Source organism: Chelmon rostratus, chromosome 8 (assembly GCF_017976325.1).
Source record: "Chelmon rostratus isolate fCheRos1 chromosome 8, fCheRos1.pri, whole genome shotgun sequence".
Taxonomy (NCBI): Eukaryota; Metazoa; Chordata; class Actinopteri; order Chaetodontiformes; family Chaetodontidae; genus Chelmon; species Chelmon rostratus.
In genome coordinates this window covers 10,616,666-10,638,835 of record NC_055665.1, presented here as the reverse complement: position 1 = coordinate 10,638,835, position 22,170 = coordinate 10,616,666, and the positions used below count along the sequence as shown (strand labels likewise).

Below are 22,170 nucleotides of genomic sequence, written 5' to 3'. Positions count from 1 at the left end.
GTTTATATTACAAAATAATAGAGAAAGCAGTGAAATTCCACGTTTTAGTTGCGAGTTTTGTTTTTCATAATGGAGTTTTTGCACCTGGCAGCTACACTGATGATTTGCTGGACTTCCATCTCCTGCGCATATTTGTTTTTGTACGTAAAACCTTCAACTGTAGGTGAGTTCAGGCTCCGTCCGTTTCACTGCGTTTTTTTTCAAGCCCTGACATCTTCTTACGTAAGGCCGTTTGAGAATACGAAACCATCGTAACGTTACGAGACACTCCAAGCGATCTGTGAAGGGGTTTGTGCTTGTGGGTCATGGAGGAAAAAGGTAGTCAAATAAAAGAGAAGCGCCAATAAGACACAGCGGCTGGTTTCAGACGGTTACCGGGAGGTTTGAGACTGCGGTTACTTTTGCTGAGACACGATTCTGAAATCAGACGGAGGCGACAGACCGGAGAGGAGGGACTGACGGTTCGGCTACAGCAGCTGCTGTCGGCGGTGAGATGAACATCATGCTACCCGTCTGCTCAAGCCTCTGTGGCTACATACGACAGGAATGATCTCTGCACTGGCCCTACAGCAGCTAGCGAGCACCGTCAGCTAACGCTAGCTACACTCGCTATTGTTGAAAGGGTCATTGTTTCATAAAATCTTCTTCGTTAGGGTCGCTATTTAATGAGCATGAGCATGTTAGCTACATAAGAGGAGAAACGTTACGTTGAGGAGCGTTTACGAAGCTAATGTTGCCGCTTCGGAGTGAAGCCACAGTTAGCTTCGTGCAAAACAAAGCTATCAGTGTACACTCACTGCTGCCTGTCTGGTTAACTGGTTTGGCACATGACAGCAGTTTGACAGGTAAAAGCCTGTGACTGAGCTTGGTTGCTTTCAGGTGCGCACAGTGTGATGTATTTATTTATTTATTTATTTGCCTGAAAAAAAATCTCACAGTAAAAGTGGAATATGTGTGAACGTGCAGGACAAAACACTTCTACAGGTAATGTGCAAGAAGGTGGTCTAGGTTTGTGCTAACAGTAAGAGAGCGAGTAAGCAGGTGTCACAGTGGCCTGTGATAGTGTGTTTATTAATATCTGTATAATCCTCTTACTTTGACCCTGATCACCATACAGCGGCTGTTTGAAGCAGTAGGAGTAAAATATCATAAAATGTATAACCCACCTGTAGAATGAACTCTCTCCTGTACTATTTTTTTTGTAGTGTTTTTAGGTGAACACTGCTATAGCAGACAGGGAAATCAACTTCTATTCATGACAGTTCGTTATGGAAATTGTAACCATTACGTATTCCTCCAGGGGGGTTAGAGAAGTTGAGTAGGACAGCATGTGCAGCAGTTTGTCAGCTGTTCATCCCTGGATCCTTGGATATGGGTCAGTGAGTTGAGCAGCAGGTTTTCCTCATGGACCACATAGACTTATTTTCAGCATTTGCATTTAGGGACTAAATCATCGTCATAGGACCAGGTGAGTGATCAAATTAAAACGGAACAAATACAAGCTAATATCATTATAATATAGATGATTTGACATAATAATAGGTCTGAGTATCATTTTGAATATTTTCATGATACATTCAGTACCTTTCTTGGAAATGTTCTTCATGCCACTTGAAAATAAGACACATTTCTCAAATGGTAGATTTTCTCTATTTCCCCGCCAAAAAATTGGCAGAATATTTATTTTAAATCAAGATACATCTCATTAAAGAATAAGATGACAAGATGACGAGACTTTGCAGCTTTTTGATATTCAGTGCTATGGAGGCATTTTGTGGTTCTTATCAAAGAAGTATTTAGTTCAGTACCCAGCCCTGCATGATACTAGTTATCGTCTGGTTTTGGTAATAACAATATGGTGACTTAAATGTTGTCTTTTTTCTCATTGTGAAGGCAACAGTGTGGTTGAAAGCTAAAATCCTCTGAATTTACCAGACTAGCTGAGTGAAGTATGCAGTGAATGCCTGTGCCTGCCGGGCTTTCATATCCACATTATTAATGGTTCACCCTCAGCCAGGAAATGACACGGAAAACAGCAGATGGAGCTTGACTTTGGTTACGTGACATGGGACTATTTGTGCAGTGATTTCACTTTGCTTAGCCTGTCAGAAAGTCTGAGAAATGTTTTGAGGGGTGATTTGAGATACTAATAAGTGTTTTTATTACTTTTTAGTGGTGAACTGAAAAAAAATCTCTGCATATTTTTAGAGTAGGCAAATGTTTCTGGATGCATTGTGTCTTGCCATTTGTTTTAGAAAAACAAAACTTTTCATGCTTTCATGACATTTCTAAAGAGGTGACAGATTGTTTTTGTACAATTTGTAGCGGGGGCCTGAACTGCTGTCATCTCCATTTGGGAGTTAACCCTAATACTGCGCAGTTTACCTCTTGGATGTTCTTGAATGCACCACACTTCAGCGATCCAATGCTGTGCTTCAGTGTGAATTTCTGTTTTGAACACAGATTGGATTTTGTGCAGTCATCCAAAAATACGTGTTTTCATTCTCTTCTCAGTTCTCAGGTGGTCTGATTGGGTTTGCCTCGTCCTTGTGTTGCCATGGCGATGCGGGAGTTGGTAGAGGCAGAATGTGGGGGAGCCAATCCCCTCATGAAGTTGACCAGTCACATGACCAAGGAAGGGGGGGCATGGCGACACCGCTCAACACCTACAGTGAGTAATTTGTAGATATCTATTAGTAGATCAAGTAGCAGAATTTATCAGCTCAATCATTTCCTACAAAGTGAACATATTCCAGTCTTACTGACAACAGACATGGCACTAGTTGTTCTGTTACCTAATTTCTTCCTTTTTTTTTTCTCAGATTCCACCGACTGCCATAGAAATTGCAACTGAAGAAGAGGTCAGTGCTCATGTTCCTTTCAATATTCAGCATATTGTGTTCATAGTACTGTGTAATATTTAGTATTTAGTAATATTTTAGGCTGCATTTTCTTAATATTGTCTCTAAAATTAGAACAATCTTTATTAGCTGTAATAACAAGTCTTTATTTTTGCTGCAGCTGGTAAATGAGTTCCTTCAGGCACCCCCACGCCCCCCACACACATTTGACATGGGTCAGCTGTTGGAGGAGATGCAGCAGATTGACCAGCAGAGCTTCAGACAGGCTCCACAGAGAGGTAAACTTCATTATTTTTTTTTTTCTAATGTGTTTTGCATACCAGGTTCAGGTATTTTCTTTCTAGACTGTTTCCAGCATTTTAAAGCACCACATATTTCACAGCTCCAGATGTGGCAGCGTTGGCCCTCTCTGGTGACTGGGCGGCCGAATTCCTCTCAGGTCCTGACTCTGCCTCCGCACCGGGGCTTACTGCTCTTGGAGACGCAGCAGATGCTGATTGGACGAGAGAATTTATCGCTGAGGCTGCAGGTAGCTTGTGTTTGCTGTGTTTCACTCTGAAAACACTTCTCATGATGTGCATGTTGTCTGTCTGGAATCGTCATCAGTCTGTCATGTGTCATCAGATTAACAGAGATCAGAGCAAATTTGCCTCGGATAAATCCTTTTATTTTTGCATTGTCGGTCACTTTTACAATGTGCCTACCCACTGTGCTTTTTCATTTTTTTTTCTCTTTGTTCTAGATCCTGGACGCTGGGCAGAGGAGTATCTGGAGCAGTCGGAGGAGAAGTTGTGGCTGGGAGACCTGGGAGACAAGGAGAATGAATGGTTAGAACAGGGGATGGGGACATGGATAGGGTGTTGAAAGTATGCAGATTAAAAAAATGGCTTGTATAAATAGCTACTTAAGGAACACTGCAATAAATGTGGAGAAAGGCACTTGTGGGGGGAGTGAAAAGAATGGGTAAAAGTAGACAAAGGATGTCAGATTTGAATGCATGTCTGAACGTTGATAATGGTCTCATCTTCTTGATGAATGGATGCATCTATTGAATTTTCTTTTTTCAAACATGTAACCTTGTGCACCCCTGTCTGATTATCATCAGAAGGAAGTGATGCAACTGAACAGGATGTGGAAATTAACATATAGAATAACAGCCTTAAAGATGTCTAATCATCAACATAGTGCACTGACCTCAGAAGAACTGATATGTACAACACTGCAAAGTACAGCCTTCAGCCTTCATTGATTTGTTCCATCCTACATTTGCAGAACAAGATAGTGTTTTTTCTGTTAACGCCAATTCCAAAAAATTGGGACATTGTTTAAAACGTAAACATAAACAATCATTTACAAACAAAATGTGTTCTCAAGTCCATGTATTAATCTCCACCACAAAGTGGTGAACCTCGCTCCATCCTTGCTTGTGGACGACTGAGCCTTTTTAACCCCAATCATGATACTCTAACTTATCAAATTAAGAACAAGCATGTACGTTATTTACAAGAATCAATGAAGCTGATAAGGTAAAACATTAAACATAGTCTTTAACTGTTTTCAATTGTGTATATATTTGGAAGTGCATCCCAACTTTTTTGGAATCGGGGTTCTATCTTCTGACTTCTTAACAGTATAATATTAACAGCTTTTTCTTAATGATTTGACAGGACAAAAGAGTATCAACCAGGGGAGGAGCTCAGGCAGACAGCCAATGAGATCGTCTCAAAGGTTGATGACCCCAAGTTACAAAACACAGAGGTGAGCTGCGACTTGATGTGTACCTGACAGCTATTGGATCCTTTTTATACCACGTGTCATTCCTTTTTACATGTCTATCACCATATCTTTTCTCTTTTTCCTTTAACGTTTTTGTAGAGTTGCTCTTTGGAAGCATTAGTGAACTGGTAGATGACTGGTTTATTGTGTTTTTTCAAGGTTATTGTCTTAGGTTGGAAAGAAACTCGTTGATTTAGAAAGGAAGTTTATTAGCATATACCTAACCACTTAGTAATGCTTTTTTGCTATCATTTTTTTTTGTTGTGTAGTTCCTGCGATTCATTAGGCAGATTGGCGAGGGCAGTGTGACAGTGGAGAGCAGAACAGACAAACAGCTCACAGATAAAGCTCAGGCCCAGGAGGCTCAGAACTGGGCCTCCAACCTCAACCAGGTACGAGTCACTGCCCACTGAGGAGGGAATGGTTGCAACTGGGAGTACATTTTGGAAGCACATTGGTTCACTTTTGCACAGTATAGGCCATGCCTTGTGATTCATAACGCCAGCATCTGATGCAGAGTAACATTTTCCAAAAATGTAACCAAAAGCAGCCACTCTACTCTGTAATATGAAGCTCCAGGCTGCACAGCATTGCAGATGGAATTTATTCAGCATAGAGACGACTCTGCTTCTCTTCTTATGCATTTAGTTTTTAATGTGTACAGTCAAGCTGTGGTTATTTCCAATCTTGACCCAGTTTTCCTTCAGTTTTTCATTTTACTGGGGTTGTAAGTGATTACTTTCACTTCATTCGGTTCAGAGAAAAAAGGCCTGGTGCCAGATTTTGGATTGTGACAAGATTTTCCCCTAAAATCACGATACTATGGAAGCCCATTTTGGCCAAGAAAAGAAAAAATAGTGAAAAAACTAAACATGATCAGTCAGAATTATGACAGAAGTCACAATTGAGATAAAAAGTAAAAATAAAAAATGTTAACTCACAAATTGAAATTTATCAACTTATTGACTCACTATTTCATAATGTTATCTTATAATTTTGACTTACTATCATAATGTTTTGGTTATTATCCATGAAATAGTCATACTTAACACTAAATAGTTTTCTTAAGGTCTTTTATTTTTATCATTCACACTCCCTTTTCGTCTTTTTTCTTTTTTTATCCTGGCAGAAATGGACTTCCGTATCATACTGTGCATGTGTAGCTCTCAGTCCTGTTTTTGATGAATATCTGTTCACCAAGGCTCCATTGTACTTTTTTGCCCTCTAACTCTGACATGTACTTTTCCCATTTTTTGACCTGCCTACGAACTCTCGGCTTCCCATTCCCTCAATTAACAACTGCCATTCATCTACTCCGCCTACTTAAAATTACTCCTACTCCGCCCACCCCTCCAAAAAACCTCCTCACCAACAACTCCCTCCTCCTCAAAACATTGCCCCATTCCCCACCGCCAACCCCTCCTCGCCTCCCGCCATAGTTCCTGACGGAGACGGGGGGCGGGAGTCTTCCTTTGGAACCCCCAGAGAGGAATGAGAAGATTGAGAAAGTTAAAGCTAAACAAGCAGAGCAGTGGGCCAAGGTCGTCAGGCAGGTAGGACCTCTGTGGTCGTCGCAGCGATAGGTATTTCATCTTTAGCTGCAGTTATTGCTTTAAGTTTAGCAACTTTTTGTTGTACTAGAGTTTTGTCCTGCACACAAACAGTGACATTCATGCAGCATTTCATTATTTTGTTGCTGTTGAGTGCATTTTCAAAAATCAGGAGTTAATTAGGAAGAAATGTAAGAAAGGAGTAGGAAAAAATTAGCTTCTTCTGTGTTGTTTCTTCTTTCATCTTTTCCTCCTTTTCATTCATTTCCCTGTATATTTTTCCTGTTTTTAATGTCCCCCACCCTCAGCTCTAATAACAGTTTTCATCAGCAGCACCTGCTGACTCAAGTCAACCACTTTCATTGCTCTTCATTGCCATTCAGGTGTCTGTGGACTCGGCTGAAGCCTGGGTGGATGAGTTCGCCACATCAGGACCGGATTTCCAAGAGGCTAAAGCTGCAGTGGAGGTGAGGTGGAAATCAATGAGCTAATGCTAAATTGTTGTATATTAATTGGGAGCAGTGGCAATGTAGAGGTTAAAGCACACCGATGTCCTGGAAGGACGAGGTTTCAAAATAGAAATTGAATAGGCATGAAAACTTGCCTAAACACTAATTGTTTAGCAGGGTGACCTTGATATAGTAACTTAATCCTGTTTGAGGGGAAAAAAACACAAACCACTGTCTTTCTCTTTTTTTCCTAGTTATGCTACAAAGCGCCATCAATGCACTCCAGGTCAAATATGTCTGTAATACAGGATGATATATGATGCAGGGATACTGTGAAGTAATGATGTGTATCTTGTCATATTGTCAGAGTGATGTGGATTTCTGGGAGAAGCTGCAGCAGGAGTGGGAGGAGATGGCCAAGAGGGATGCAGAGAGCCATCCCTGGCTGTCTGACTTCGATCAGCTACTCAGCACTTCTTATGACAAGGTAGCTGTCAGCCTGCTGAGAACAGGCATCTGCTGAGAAAAACTGTTGGACAAACATGAGGATTTCAACATTTGTGGACATACAACTCGACTTGATGTTTGAAAGTACACAGCATACAGTATGCTGTTCGTTTACCTGATCCTGCATGATGCTGTGTTAGTACAATAGTACACAAACTCTGAGCAGGCTGCATGTTTTTCTTGTGTTTGACCCAGGGGTATCAGTTTGAAGAAGACAACCCCTACTTATCCCACCCGGACCCTTTGTCAGAGGGAGTGAAGAGGATGGAGGCAGGGGACATCCCGGGTGCCGTACGCTTCTTTGAAAGTGCTGTACAGAGAGAACCAGACAACCAGCTGGTAAGACTTTTCTAGCCTGACTTTCGTTTGCATTTTTCTAATTCTTTGATCACCCTCTGAATAATAAATGTGAAAACAGCCCAAAAAATTCTCTGATAATTATGATTATATTGTAATGACGCTGTGTGCGCATGTGTGTGTGTGCGCATTTCATTGAATTGCAGGCATGGCAATATCTGGGAACCTGTCAGGCAGAGAATGAGCAAGAATTTGCTGCCATCAGCGCCCTCCGCAGGTGAGTAATCAGAATTGCAAAATGCTTCATAAACCATCACATCGGATGTGAAACAGATAATCTGTATTTTGTAACAGAGGCAAAACATAACTTGTACATCTGAGTTTGCAGGACATTAACAGTTTCTCTGGAGGATCTATTAGTCACCTGTTTTCTTTAAAAACATTAAGAATGTTATGATACACTTTTTGTATATTGGAATTAGTCCTGATTCACCTGTTAGTAATATAATAATGAGCTCCATGACTGCAGGTTATAGATGTTCTAATGTCTGTTTTGAGTAAACGTCCATGACAAAAATCAAATTGTTGCATAAAAAGCAAAATGAGTCAATCATGGAAATTGTTTCTATCCTGTTACCAAATTAATGCATAGTAGTAGTTGATAGCGATCTTTCAGGTCAGGTTTTTGTGTCTGTGGCCACATGTAACATTTGCTGTCTCGACTGAAAGCATGTCATTGTCACGGCAAGAAAATTGTTGGTCCCTCTGACTTTTTTCCTCTGCCTTTGCCTCCTCTTCCTTCGTTAGATGTATAGAGCTGAAGAACGACAACCTGACTGCTCTGATGGCGTTGGCTGTCAGTTTCACTAACGAATCGCTGCACAGGCAGGCCTGTGAGACTCTTCGCGACTGGCTGAAGCACAATCCAAAATACCGTTCTGTGTGGGAGCAGAATGAGCGCGAACGTCAAAAGGACGGTGCCAGAGAAAGAGACAAGGAGAGGGAGCGGTTCGGGTCACTGCTGCCAGAGTGAGTATCTCACACACACACACACACACACACACACACACACACAGGATTCAGAGAGATTTCATGTTTAAAACAGAGCACACAGATGCAGTAATCCTAAAATGTTTGGAATATGCTGTAATATCTTCTGGCTCTCATTCTCTTTGCTTCTCTGCTCTTTTTGTTTTTCCTGCACAGATCTTTGTTCACTGATGTCCAGTCCCTGTTCCTGCATGCAGCCAACTCTGATCCCGCCCAGGTGGACCCCCAGCTGCAGTGTGGTCTGGGAGTTCTCTTCAACCTCAGTGGGGAGTACGACAAGGCGGTGGACTGTTTCAGCGCTGCTCTCTCTGTCACACCACAGGTTCGTTTAGAAGCCAGGGCTGAGATCCTAACGTCTGTCCTCACACTGTGTGCTCTGTTTGTTTCTAAGTTCTCTCCTTTTTGTCTTTTGTGTCCATCAGGACTACCTGCTGTGGAATAAGTTGGGTGCCACGCTAGCCAATGGCAGCCGCTCAGAGGAGGCTGTGGCCGCCTACAGGCGAGCTCTGGAACTGCAGCCAGGTTTCGTCCGCAGTCGCTACAACTTGGGAATCAGCTGCGTCAACCTCGGAGCACACAGGTCAGGGAGGAAATCTGTGGTTTGTGGATGTGTATTTTGTTTGAAAAACTGAATTTAAAATGGATGTTTTTGGTTGCAGTTACCACACCTACGTTAACTGCTTACTGTTACATTAGACTGATTCCATGATTGATTTACTCCCCATTCAGACAAACTTAGGAACTTTGGATAAATGTACGACAATAATTATACAGCCCTGATTCCAGATGCAATCATTTGCAAAGAACTGTGTTTACTGACAAAGGTTTTAAAAAGTGTTCTCGAGCCTATGTAGATATATTCTTTATACAGTCATGTATATGTCAAAAAGGATTAGCAAATTTTCACATTCTGTTTTATTTATGTTTCACTCAGCATGCCAAGTTTTTTGGGCTCGAGGTTGTAGAATTATTATGTGGCCCAGTAAACTAAACAAATAAATGGAAGATACAGATGATATACCTCATATCTTTGTGTAAAATGGGTGAAATGAGCATCGAGTTTGCACAATACAATTTGTCAGGCTAAAGGTTCTGAAGTGGATTTGATTACTGATAAAAGATGCAGTTGTTTTGATCAGGTATTTCTTTGTACAGGCTGCAATACAGAGTGTTAAGGAAAAAAACACACAATCACTCTGCTTTACATGTCTAACATTTAAAGAAAGAAAAATCACTCCGACATTTGTCTAGTGTTAGTTTCAAATTCAATACCAGCAAATTATCTATGCACGTCCATACATTTTACTTGATTGTGCTTGCATGCTGTATCTTTTCTGATATTAGTACATTACTAACTCTGGTGTAATGCAATAGTTTTTATTTCCACTAGATGGCAACAGCAGTTTTGTCAGATAATCAGTGACCGGTAAATTGGTGCACTCACAAAACTGTGCTGTTTTGCACCATTTATAATAGCCAGAAACTGTAAAAACAGAAATCATCATTAGATTTTCAAATATGAGGTGGTGCTTGAATGGATCATATGGGACAAACACTTTTCCTTCAGGAAAAATAACCAAATCTAAGCTTAGAACAGGGATATTTCATCCATACCTTTTGTCTGTTTGAATTTTTGTCACATGACTGTTGGTCAAAAATTCCCGTGGAAAGTCGACCAAAATGCAGGTTCTGTAAACACACAGCAGAGAGGAGATATACGGGAGTAAAATCTATGTATAACATAACCCCCCACCCACCTTTTTTCAATATTGGCAACACTTGTGGCAACAAAAATGTTGTACATATAGATGTCTTTTCTTTGATAAAATAAATTATCAAAGAAAATTCGACTTGCATTAATTTTTTTTTGTTGTTTCTTGTGACTTATGGCATTTTAACTGTTACACTGCACAAAAAATATTTTTGAGTTCTACTAGCCACTATTGTGCTGTTTCCATAAAAATGTTACAGGAGCCTAGAAACTGCTTGGGGTTCGGATACAGTTAAAATTAGCTGTTGTTCATCCTGTCCCATTTTCTTTCTCCTCTAACCTCAGAGAGGCAGTGGAGCACTTCCTTGAAGCTCTATCCCTACAACGCCAGGCTGCCGGGGATGGCGCGAGAGCTGCGAGGGGGCCTGGAGGTGCCGCAGCCACCGTGATGTCCGACAACATCTGGTCCACCCTGCGCATGGCCCTCAGCATGATGGGAGAGAGCTCTCTGTACACTGCTGCTGACCGCAGGGACTTGGACACATTGCTGGCTCACTTTTGCCAGAGAGAGGTGGACGGTGGGACTGAATGAGGACCAGCCAGGGGGGGTGGGTTTATTGAGTGTGAGTGTGTGTCGCTGGGAGGTAAATGTCTGGGTGACTGAATGAAGCAGAGAGGAATCGGAGTGCTAACGGTTCCAGAGAAATGGAGGAGGAAGACACTGTGAATTATCCACCATCCTAGAGACATCATCTTGTGATCATGTGCGTTTAAATGACTTTCATCAAATATTGCAGTATTAGTCTCTACCTGGAAGACGCAGCCAGCAGTAATACAGTCATGTCACTGTATTTGACATGTTTGACAGTCCTCACATTTCTACCAACTGTGTTGATCTGGAGAGCTAGGTTTAATGAAATGTCACTTTGATTTGAAATTTGCTCTCAATGATGAAAGTAAATGATGGAGAGGTTGTAGGTCGAACTTTATACTCACTACGGTTATGTAGATTAAAGGTACAATATTGCTGTAACATTGAAAAGAGCACTGCTTTATCAAAAGTGCTCCCTGGTGAAGGATTAGGCCGGTCCAGAGTACAAATACTAATCAGAAGTGCTACAGCAGCTTGTTTCTTTTTTATATATATTTTATTTAATTTTGTAGTAATCAATTAGCAGCCAGGACGATGAACTGACAACCAGCGGGACTGTTACTCTTATGTTATGTGTGCGCGTGCGTGTTAGTGCGTGTGTGTGTGTGTGTGTGTGTGTGTGTGTGTGTGTGTGTATGTTGGTTTTGGCGGGGAATATTAATCCTACATTGGATGATAAGATCATATAATTGTAATATCACTAGAATGATCTCTCTGGGCTCCTCCCTCTCTTGCTCTTTTTCATATCACTCTTGTAAAACAATTTGCTTCATTGTAAAATAATGCTAAATGCCATATTGTGTATTGTAACATAATTGTTGCACTATAATTGTTTTCAGGCTAGTTAAATCCTGACTGCAATGTTTAATATAATATTCAGCAATAAAGCTTTGATTCCAAACATCTGTTGGTGATTTTTTTTTCCTCAGTAGACAAAAATGACTTGACTTGAGTGCTATTAGAAAAGCGAGGAGAGCTGTTGACTTATTTAACAAGTTATTTAACAAGTCTGACACCAAACAACAGATGGCAGTATTTTTTTTTTTTGGAAGCACTTGCACTGAGAATGTAGATTTTATTTATTTTGTGTTAGGAATAATAACAATAACATAATAGAACAGCTTAATTTTGAACTAAAACTCTTTTTGTTCAAAATAAAGCTGAAGAGTTTTTACTTAAAAATAAACAGGATAAACCTGTTTGATTCTTTTAAGTTAGTATGTCAGTATATATATGTAGCCTGGAGTGTGCTACAGAGGATTTTGAAGAGGTTAACTAGAAGAGATCATTATTAAAAAGGTTTTAAATTGTGCTTTTTGTTTTCCTATTATTCAAGCTGCTATTGCTGTGGTGTGGGTTGAACTTGCTTCCAAGAGAGACCTCTTTGAATTGTATAATTGAAGTGATCACAATACTAATAACACAACTGTTCATTTAGGAAATACTGAAATATTAATTGTAAGATTAAATATGATAAGTAAATAGAACTAAAAAAAACAATAATTTCAGTAGAATTATTGATCAACCATTATTTAAAAAAGCTTTTGGTGACTTACGTATTGTTTACTTCTACTTTATTAATGCATCTTTTCTATGCAAATAATCAGCTTTTGAATGTATCATGATTACAACTAAACACTGTGCTGTAAAAGTCTAGTAATGATTCCAGTTGCATACTCCAGCCTCCATATTCTGTCAATATTGTTTCAGAAGTGAAATGTTTTTCAAGAAGCATTTCCACAAATGTTGAAAGTCACGTTGTATACTTGTACATGTTCTCCCTGATGTCCCTGAAAAGTATCCCTTTATTAAAGCTGATATGTCCTCCGGGCAGTTTGGTCAGGGAGCTGCATGTTTCAGGAGCATTGCATCAACGTTACATTTCATTTTTCTTCCCAGGCGTGACAGACAAAGCATGCATTTATTTCAACTTTCAAACGTGTTATCGGGAAGACAGCACGCCTAGCTCTTCAACGCTGTGCTCCAAGCCAATCAGCGCCGAGGACCTGGAGAGGACGCGCACGCTGATTGGCTTATTCAAAAATAACATGCACGCAACCCCGCCATTTAAATGTTTTAAAAGTCGCTTGTTTCCCCTATATATGTCCAGTGTGGAGTAAGTGAAAAGAGGTTTAGCACCACGCCTGTCTTCGTCTCGTACAAGGTAAGCCGGAGAATATATTTAAAACTATACACCTCAGCTGATGTTATGTTATGTTATAGTAAACTGCACTCTATCAAACTCGTTACGGTTACTATCATACCGCTGCCTCTTCACCTGATTTTAACTATGAAATTGAGAAGCTAGCTAACTGAGTTTAGCTAAGCTAGCTTGTTTGTTAATTTGCTAACTAGTTCTTTAGCTTTAGCTTTAGTTTTAACCTCAACCGTTAGTAAGGCAAGTACGTAAACATTTGAAATTGTGTATCAAAGTTGTAGGAAGTGAAATTAATTTTAGCACTAGCTCTTTGTCATGACATACAAGCGCTCATTTAAATTCGTAAATACGTATTAAATACCTGCGAGCTACAAATGTTGCTCCATCGCGTTTTGTTTGAATTATTGTTGTTTTCTTTATGCAACTCTGTGTGATAGTAACTGTACAAGCTGGCTGCAGACAAGCCAGGAGTGCTGTTCATTGTATGGAAATGTGCAGGTGGCATTTTATTTACAAATGACTATGAAATCCTTGAATCCTTAAAGGTCAGTGTGTAGGATTTTAGGGGTATCTATCTGCAGAAATTGACTATGACTCAACACTAAATCTCACACGCTGTTCCTATCAGTATCTTATCTGTGTTTTTTTTACCAGTGCATTGTGTTTCAGTTCAGTTCAATTAAACAATCATCATGGGATCCAGTGAGAGCAAGATGGCTGTGTCTGCACCGTTAAAACCAGAGCCAGCCATCAAAAACACTCGAGTCAGTGATCTGATTGATCCACGCTCTCCTTCAACAGGAATCGACCGTACACCCATTCAGGTAGGTTGCCTGGCTGACCTCCTGTCAGACATGCCGTAAGCTGTGGTGAGGGGGAAACATTTAAAAACAGGTTGACCATTACAGATGTTTTTCCTAGGTTGGCGGGCCTTTTCCCAAAGCTGTTGCTGAAGTGAAAGGTGAGTGTCCACTGGCATTCACTGATCCCCGCTCACCAACTGTTGGCATTGCCCGCACCCCTGTCAGAGAAGCCATGAGAGGTAATTATTTTGTAAAGAATAACTTTCAGCTTGGCATTTCTCACCTGCAAAATGCCCTGTAATATTATGTTCTTCCATTTTCCCCTATAGCGACAGTGGGGTCCTTTGCTCGCCGCCTGGGTATGTTTTTCCACAATGAGATTGAAGGCAAAGCCCCTCAAGTCCCCCAGAAACACCTCAGTGATACTGTGGTGGAGGAGATCTTCAAGGGTGAAGAGCTGGCTTCCACTGAGCCACTCCTGACTCCTCAGCCCATCTGCACCTTTGGCTCCTTGGCTGACCATACTAACCTTCTGGCCACCCCTGTAATGCCCCCTCTCGTAAGTATGGGTGGCTCAAGCCCCTTTGTGCTTCTTGAGGAACCCCAAGTGCAGGTGGAGGTACAAACTGAGGCAGAAATTAGCCTGGAGGAGGCTGAAGAAGCAAAAGAGTCTCCTCTTCACAAGAGACTGAGTATGAGCCTGATAACGTGCCATGAGGGAGCAACCTCATCCCAGATCTTTGCTGAGGTGCACTGTGACAGTTCATCTCCATTGCCAAATGTGGAATTGGAGCCACTGAGAGATGGTGTGGATCATTCTTATGCCCTTCCTTCTATCACTGTTGAAACTGAGTCCCCTGTTGAGCCTTTTCCACCTGCTGATTCAGGTGATTCCCCAGCTCAGGAGTCCCCAGCACAGTCGCAGGAAGCAGAGCTGATGCTATCTTCTGAGGAAACAAAAGAGCTGGTTAAAGAATCATCCTCTGCACTTGCTCCATCAGAGCCACCTACTGACCCCAGCCCAGAGCAGCCACAGCCCTGCACCGGCATCCGCTGCCCCACCTTTGACCCGAAGAGCCCCAGTCAGGTGGTGTTCAAGCCGCAGTGGTTGGGAAAAGGTTTTGGTGCCACTGGGCCAAGAGCTAGAGGAGTGCTGGGGCATGGTGGAAAAGGAGGCTCCTCTCCTCTTGCTGTCCATGTTGCCGTAAAGAATGTAACAAATGAAAACAAAGGACAGTCTGGGAAACGGAAGCAGAAAGGTGTGTAGACAGTTTGTGGCTTCTCGCTATCTGTGATAACAAAATGTTACTGGTTGTTTGACATTTTTTTTTTTTTTTTTTTTTTAAAGGTACTGAAGGCCGCTCCCCGCTGCAGATTCTTAAGGAAACCAACTCACCTAGGGACCGCCGTCCTCAGGTACTGTATACAAGAATCACTGCGAGTCATGCCTACTCATTATTTACTGAGTGTTTAATTTGGACCCATGTTTCTTTCTGATTTATTTTTAATTTTTAAGATGATGTTGAGTAAGTTATTTGTTCAAATCAGCTGCTGAGGTAACGTGTCATCCCCATTTTCCAGATGAAGATGAAAGTGTCCACCCCAGACAAGCAGAGGCTTGGACAATTGAACCGCAAAGTGCTGGCAGTGTCTCTGGATAAGGAGAACAGATGATTCTGGTGATGCTGCAGTGTGTACAGAGTCCTACTCATTTTATATCTCTTAAAGCAAGCTTTTATGTGTACAGCTTTCTTAAACTGATTTTGTCCTGTGTATATTCTTTTAACTTCCTTTTTGACCAGTTTTCTGTCCTGTATTGCTCTCTTGTAAATATAAATAAAATTATTTGCATTCATACTTCAGTTTTAAATCTTTGGATTGATTGTAAGAGTTTTGCTATTGTTTCTCTTTTTTTTTTTTTTTTAACTTAATCCTTTTTAAAATTTTCTCCAGCACTTAAATTGTAACATTTTGAGTCTTTATTTCTGCACAAACAGAATAAAGCTAGACACTAAATATTTGTTCAGTTTGTCAACAAAAAAGGCATTTCTTGTATTTCATTCAACTTCCATTTGCATAACAGCACCCCTGGCTTTGCTGCTGTTGTTTATGCCTCTTATTCCCCTTTTCTAGCTTTCATTTCCTCATTTAACAGTTTGTAGTGAAGGCTTGTATGCTTTCATCAAAATATCTAAATTCCGTCATGGCCCGAAAGTAGTAGATTTTTTTTTTTTTTTTTCAATTAAAAGTGGTGCTTTAACAATGTTGATGCCATATTCCATGCCTCACTCCAAATTCAGTGTTAATTATGGATGTGTTATCAACAAAAAAATACCTGAAATTAGCATGTCAGAAAGTAACACTAAAGGCTCGAGTGATGCAGAATCCCATGTTTATTAGACAGTCTTTAAGAAAGGTTGTATTGCTTTACTTTGCACATTGTCTGTATGCAGTGTTGGAAAAGAGTCCAAATTCTAGTCAGAACCTTGTCAGAACCTAACTTTTGTATGTACACATACTGTCCTTCAAGTTTATCTTGTACCATTGCAGAGGAAAAGGGAAGTGATCATATAGTACAGATTCAAATGTATTGCTTACATGCGCACAATAGACGCCATCATCCGTATAACACTCACACAAAAGTCCTCCTGTCCTGAGACAAATGGGTCATCCTTTTTTCTAAGTGCTTAGTGAACCATGGAAACCATTTTTTAATCCCATCTGTCAGGTCAACAGTTTACCCAAAGCACTTTTCAGGTCTAGCTACAGGGGGTTAGGGTTAGGCCGTCTGAGACCCCAAATCCTGGTATATATTGTCCATCAATCACATACAAAACAACTCAAACACTAATGTAGACATCTGCAAACTATAACTCCATTTTAATTGAAATTAGAAAATGAAAAGAAAGTAAATATAAGCATGTAGGGAATCTACCAAAAACTAAGGGCAAACAACAGTCTGAAACGAAAACGCAAATGCTCATATTATTCATTTGACCTTATTTATGCTTCGATATAAAACACAGCATAGCTAGTGTGAACCTACACAGGCTGTAACTTGACACATATTCGATTCTATCTCATCCAGTGTGCTACCATTTCCATTTGGCAACTGTTCTCATTGGGTGATCTCTGAATTGCTGCGGCAAATGTGTATATGTCATCGATTTCAAATGCAGTATAATAAAATTATTAAGAGGAATGATCTTTTCTGAGACCCCCACCCCAAATTTCCCCCTTAACATGAGAAGAAAGGTGAGAGCGTGATGTGACAGAGAGAGGAGAAAATCTTCACATTACGACCCCTCTCCTACATTAGATAGGACTTGGCACAATTAAAATACCCTCTTCTCACCCTATGCGTCTCCTTGTCTCCCTCCCTCAAGCTCCAATTTCTTTTCTTTTTTCTTTATCTTCTTCGCTTTCTCCCGGGCAGATGTTGCTGCTCTCTTTCTGCTCGCCGGTGAGGAACAGCCTCAGTTCCATATCTTAAGGAAGCTGTCCCAGGATCCTGTGCAGCAGGCCATGCCGTCTGAGGACACTCCGATACAGCTCACCCTGTTGTCGTGACCAGCCAGCACTCCTGGACCACAAAAAACATGATGTATGCTGAGCAACATACCACTGAAAATACTGTTGAAATCACCCCATCCCATGCCAAGCCCTGCAGGTTTTAGATGCTTTAAAATCAGCTGCTAAATTCACTTTATCATCTCCGTTTTCCACCTGTACTCACCCACTCTCTCAGATTTAAGTGTGTCCCAGATGTTGACGTTGAAGTCGTCATAGCCAGCCAGCAACAGGCGTCCAGACAGGGACGGGGCCAGGGAGGTCACCCCGCACATGATGCTGGAGTCCTGGTAAGTGATGAGCTCCTGGTCGGCTCGCAGGTCGTACAGCTTGCAGGTGGCGTCGTCCGACCCTGTTATCACCGCGTTACCATTGGGGAAGAACTGAGAGAGAGAGAGGTGATTAGGAACTCCTTCAACAAAAAGAACGTCAGAGCTCTGATACAGAGGCGATCCTCACCCCAATTGCGTTGATGTCACTCTCATGGCCTCCAAAGGTCTGTCTGCACGTGCCCTCCCTGATGTCCCACAGCTTGGCCGTGAAGTCACAAGCCCCTGAGATGAAAAACTTGAAGTCTGGGGACACGGCCAGAGACATGCAGTCTCCCTGATGTCCAGCAAAGATGGTCTTTTGGGTTCCTGTCTCAATGTCCCATAGTACACTTAAAGGAGACAGACAAACACAATGTTTATTTCTGTTTTCACTCCAGTGAAAGATGTTGCAACATGTCTTTCGGTTCAGTTCTCACCAAGTGCAGTCTCCAGAGCTTGTGATGATCTCACTGTCACTGAGGAAACGACAGCAGGACAGGTAACCTGGGCAACCAAAGAAATACCACATGAGGAACCTCAAGACAACAGTGCAAGTGAACAAGAGGAAATCCAACTCAGCCAAGTCCAACGAAAGAGAAGAAGAGAAAAGAGCCATGACTTGAAGAGATTCAATTTCCGGGCCGTGCTGTCGTACCTGTGTGCGCCGCCAGCTCACGCATGACCTTGACGTTCCCGTCCTTGCCTTTGAGGTTGTAGATGGAGCACATGTTGTCCAGACCGCCACATGCCACTAGATTCCCCGAAGGTGCATAGGCACAAGTCATCACCCACGATGACTTGAGAGGGATGGCATTCACCTGGGGACACGCAGAAAAAGGTGAAACTCACTGAAACACTCAAAGGTCCTGAAAAATGTATTCTTTTATCAGCTTCTTGATATAAGCGATAAGATACGACAGGAACACATTATTTTCTGAGAAAGGTAGAAAATAATGCTTCTTAAACATTACAGATTTCTGTTTTGTCTTCTGTTTTTTCTCTGTGTGGGCAGGACTCGGTTAGAAAAAGGTGACCAATCAGGATTCAGAATCTGATGACAGCTGGTGAGTCATTTGGTCACATTTGATCAATCAAATCTGATCAATCCACACAGTCCTGAAGATGCAGATTAATGTAGTTTATGGATGTTAAACTCCTTATTAGTAATACTTAAAGACATCTTTTTGAACTGTGATTGTTGCTTCCTTAGTTTTCAGGGGCTTTAAGACGTGAGTTAACGTGGATACATGTGTGTTTGAGGGTGGATGTGCACGGCAAGGTATCAGGCTCAGTTTCAGCTGGGAAAGCACATTCGTGGCTTCACAAGGTGTACATTAGCCCTCATCTTCCATTACTGTAATCATGATACGTCGCTCCTTTGCTCTTTCCTACCTTGTTGGTCGTGATGCTGTCCCACACTATGAGTTTTCCATCTTGTGAGGCACTGACACACAGCCTGCTGTTGTAACAATGATGGTAATTAAAAACCAAAGGAGGAGACAGAGAGAGAAGGAGACATATATGTAAGTGCCAGCTGAAACATTTACATCGTGTACAAGCCATGTTCCTATTAATTCATCTAGTTAAAAATCAAGTGTGCATCACAAATCTAATTTACCAATCAGAATTCACAGAATTAAATTTATCGGCTAACCTTGCGCAAGTTTTGTGCTTAATTTAATAGAAACCTATCACATTTTGGCTGTGAGATAAACCAGCAGGTGTTCTTTCAATTTGTGCACAATATGCTGCGTATTTACCTGGATTCAGCGCCCCAGTGCATGGCGTAGATCTTGGCAAGGTGACCCCTTAGTGTTTTCCTGGTCTTCATCTGGACACGACCCACCACGGTGATCCCAGCTGCTTGTTCTTGCAGCGTGCTGTCCTGCACCGCCTTACGAGCTGCCTGAGGAGTAGACGCAGACACAGGTGGTCAGGTTACTGCCAGATGTGCTTATCTGTTGTATATAGTGTATATTTTGGAAGGGGGGATTTAAGATATGTCTTCAGGTCATCGTGAAAAGCAAAGCCACATAATATTATCTTAGCTAATTAAAGGTGATATGGACGGGCCTACTGACAGTGATCTGGTCTTTGAGACTGTCCGCCTCCTTTCGCAATTGCTCCATTTCACCCATGGCGATGGTTGTTAGGCACTGTCACCAATCCAAACAGGGAGATATGGCCGGAGAGCTGGTAATCCTGAAATGACATAACAGAATTTAGTTACCAAGACCTATTCAAGAAATTAGATGTGATTCGTATCTAGTTTCTAGTCCCAGCATTGCCCTTACAAATACTTCTATATTTTACCTGCACCTACCTGAACCTTTTTTAATAGTCCCCAGCTCCAGTCTCCAAGTAAATCCTATTTTGCAAGTCAAACTGGCCCTCGTCTACTTTGCAAACTTCCATAAACTCGCAGGAGCACACGCAGAAACCCACAGAACACACCTACGCAGGTATTCACATAAGCTAGCGCACACACACACACACACACACACACACACACACGGACTGCATGAATATTCGAGCATAACATTAACAGAGAAAGTGTTTGTTCTTCAGAAGATGTGACACATGTTGAGCGCACACATCCTCACCCAGAATGTACACACAAACCAGTATGTCCTGTAATAATGTCATCAGCTCTCAGCCAGTCAAATCTCACTCCTCAACAAATTCACAACAATGACAGGTGGGTCGTGCCATTTAACACTCCAGTGAGCTCCCACCTAATGGTGATGGCTATTGAATTTGGTAATGCTGTGATTAAATGAGCAATGTTTACCTGCAGCCCAATCATCTAATGGACAAACTCATACAGTGTGACAAATGCAATCAGGGCACAAGTGAAAAGGCAGAGTCACGATCTCCAGCTGACTTTACAGAAACAGAGTAGATCAAAGAGACACGACACATGACACTGACTTCATAGCAAAGCAGCACAATATAACCAACCTGAGCAACAACACCCTCTTCCTTCTACTGTACGCGTGCAGATATTACAGACGACTTTTCTTTCTCGTGAAGAACCAGTTGTCATGATGCCATTTCCTTTATCTTACCTTGAAAACTGATAGGAGGGAACACTTGCGTTGATCTTATCCTATGACTCCCTGCAGCAATCTCTCTCTCTCTTTCAGTATTTGAATGGCTGTCCCTGTCAAAACACATGACCAAGTGGATTTGCCTCTAATTTGTTTGAAGTGAAAAGGAGAGGAAGGGAGTGAATGAGGGAGTGACTCTGTAAAAGAAAGAGATTTGCTTTAATTGTTTGCCACTGGGCTCTATCCTTTATCCATCTGTAATGCTTGAAGTGACTGGAAGATGGTCTGAAACATGTTAGAATGAAATTACAGTGCTGATTCATGGCCTTTATCGTAGTTCAGTGCTCCAAGCACCCCAGCAGCAACAGTGTGGGTGTCCAGCCTTAATCTGATGATGACTACATTGCCCCTGAAGTTTGTAACAGGGGATTTCAGGCCTTTGTTCCAGATGGGAAATTGCTTTGATAATGAGTGTTATAATGAATGCTTGAGTGTTTTAGTCGTGCTATTACCCTTTTGCCATTCTGTTCCTGGGACCCTGCCATTGTTCCATGTGATTAAATGACTGCCAGGGTTTGCTGGACGGTGAAGTGCATTAACACAGCCGGAGAGAAGAGGAGGGAGAGGGAGGGGAGGAAGGGAGGGCGGGTGAGGGTAAGAGGCGAGGCAGGAGAGTGAGTTTTAAATCCTACTGGCTGAGATTTTAAGGGAAGCCTTTTGAATCAAATCTGCTCTCATCCGATTACTGACTGCTCTTTGCATCTGGATAAGAGATGGAGAAAGGGATGGGGGGGGGGGCAGATAGAGGGATGAGAATGAGGGAGGGGGCAGATGGAGGAGGTGGGACAGGATGCAGGGAAAGTTGTGAGAATGGGTGCATGTGAAAGGTGTTTTCTGGGCCTGTGAACCTGAGTCTGATTGTGCTGCTCTGCAGTTTGCATCTTCACCTCAGCTGAGAGCTCCTGACCTGCTACAACTGAGCGTGTGTTGGATTCATGGTCCAATTTGAAAAACCGGACCTTACAGGACGACTGGTTGTCACTCCTTGTATTTACTAAAACACCGACCTAACATACTGTGTCTGTTCTAGAGTCGGGAAATATCACAATATATATACAGTAAAGCTGTAAATCAATGACCAGGACTCATTTATGATAATACTGGATTTTTATGTGATTCTCGCACTCAATGTGAAGACGTACCCTGTTGTTTGTCACTCGATGAGCCATAAACAGACACGCCTGTCTTGTTATTTTATCCATCATCACTTTCTCAATAGAGATTCCTCTATTATCACATATATACCAATATAACATTACATCTACAGTAATGGAGGATTTTGTCCATATGGCCCACATCTAGTGTTAACCAACAAGCCCTTTCCTCTCTTCTTAAAAGCACAGTCAGCAATGAATCTAAGTTTGA

At 41.7% G+C, this 22,170-nt stretch overlaps 3 protein-coding genes across 8 annotated transcripts; 2 read left to right on the top strand and 1 right to left on the bottom strand.

Annotated features, from left to right (window-relative positions):
- The first annotated feature begins 273 nt into the window (after positions 1-273).
- pex5 (peroxisomal biogenesis factor 5) lies at positions 274-11,748 on the top strand. Of its 3 annotated transcripts, XM_041941940.1 has the most exons (17): positions 274-488; positions 2,515-2,671; positions 2,823-2,861; positions 3,022-3,139; positions 3,244-3,390; positions 3,604-3,688; positions 4,529-4,619; positions 4,907-5,029; positions 6,077-6,190; positions 6,571-6,654; positions 7,004-7,123; positions 7,339-7,482; positions 7,647-7,717; positions 8,248-8,469; positions 8,647-8,812; positions 8,913-9,070; positions 10,547-11,748. In XM_041941940.1, the coding sequence occupies exons 2-17, from the start codon at positions 2,558-2,560 to the stop codon at positions 10,791-10,793; spliced, it is 2,043 nt and encodes a 680-aa protein (XP_041797874.1). In that variant the 5' UTR covers positions 274-488; positions 2,515-2,557; the 3' UTR covers positions 10,794-11,748. The 3 variants fall into 3 exon arrangements, with proteins under 3 accessions (XP_041797874.1, XP_041797875.1, XP_041797876.1); XM_041941941.1 differs by lacking the exon at positions 6,077-6,190; XM_041941942.1 differs by lacking the exons at positions 4,907-5,029; positions 6,077-6,190.
- Positions 11,749-12,949: 1,201 nt separating this feature from the next.
- On the top strand, positions 12,950-15,665 carry cdca3 (cell division cycle associated 3). Of its 2 annotated transcripts, none has more exons than XM_041942006.1 (6): positions 12,950-13,017; positions 13,681-13,835; positions 13,933-14,053; positions 14,144-15,073; positions 15,163-15,230; positions 15,396-15,665. In XM_041942006.1, exons 2-6 carry the CDS (start codon positions 13,704-13,706, stop codon positions 15,486-15,488), a joined length of 1,344 nt encoding a protein of 447 aa, XP_041797940.1. In that variant the 5' UTR covers positions 12,950-13,017; positions 13,681-13,703; the 3' UTR covers positions 15,489-15,665. The 2 variants fall into 2 exon arrangements, with proteins under 2 accessions (XP_041797940.1, XP_041797941.1); XM_041942007.1 differs by having other exon boundaries at positions 12,968-13,017; positions 13,666-13,835.
- A 533-nt stretch (positions 15,666-16,198) lies between these two features.
- gnb3a (guanine nucleotide binding protein (G protein), beta polypeptide 3a) lies at positions 16,199-20,835 on the bottom strand. Of its 3 annotated transcripts, XM_041942050.1 has the most exons (10): positions 20,764-20,779; positions 20,019-20,170; positions 19,777-19,897; positions 19,456-19,601; positions 19,088-19,154; positions 18,351-18,513; positions 18,133-18,199; positions 17,844-18,045; positions 17,551-17,767; positions 16,199-17,397 (listed from the first exon to the last, which is right to left on the bottom strand). In XM_041942050.1, the coding sequence occupies exons 3-10, from the start codon at positions 19,831-19,833 to the stop codon at positions 17,291-17,293; spliced, it is 1,026 nt and encodes a 341-aa protein (XP_041797984.1). In that variant the 5' UTR covers positions 19,834-19,897; positions 20,019-20,170; positions 20,764-20,779; the 3' UTR covers positions 16,199-17,290. The 3 variants fall into 3 exon arrangements, with proteins under 3 accessions (XP_041797984.1, XP_041797985.1, XP_041797987.1); XM_041942051.1 differs by lacking the exon at positions 20,019-20,170 and having other exon boundaries at positions 20,764-20,835; XM_041942053.1 differs by lacking the exons at positions 20,019-20,170; positions 20,764-20,779 and adding an exon at positions 20,657-20,763.
- Positions 20,836-22,170: the final 1,335 nt, after the last annotated feature.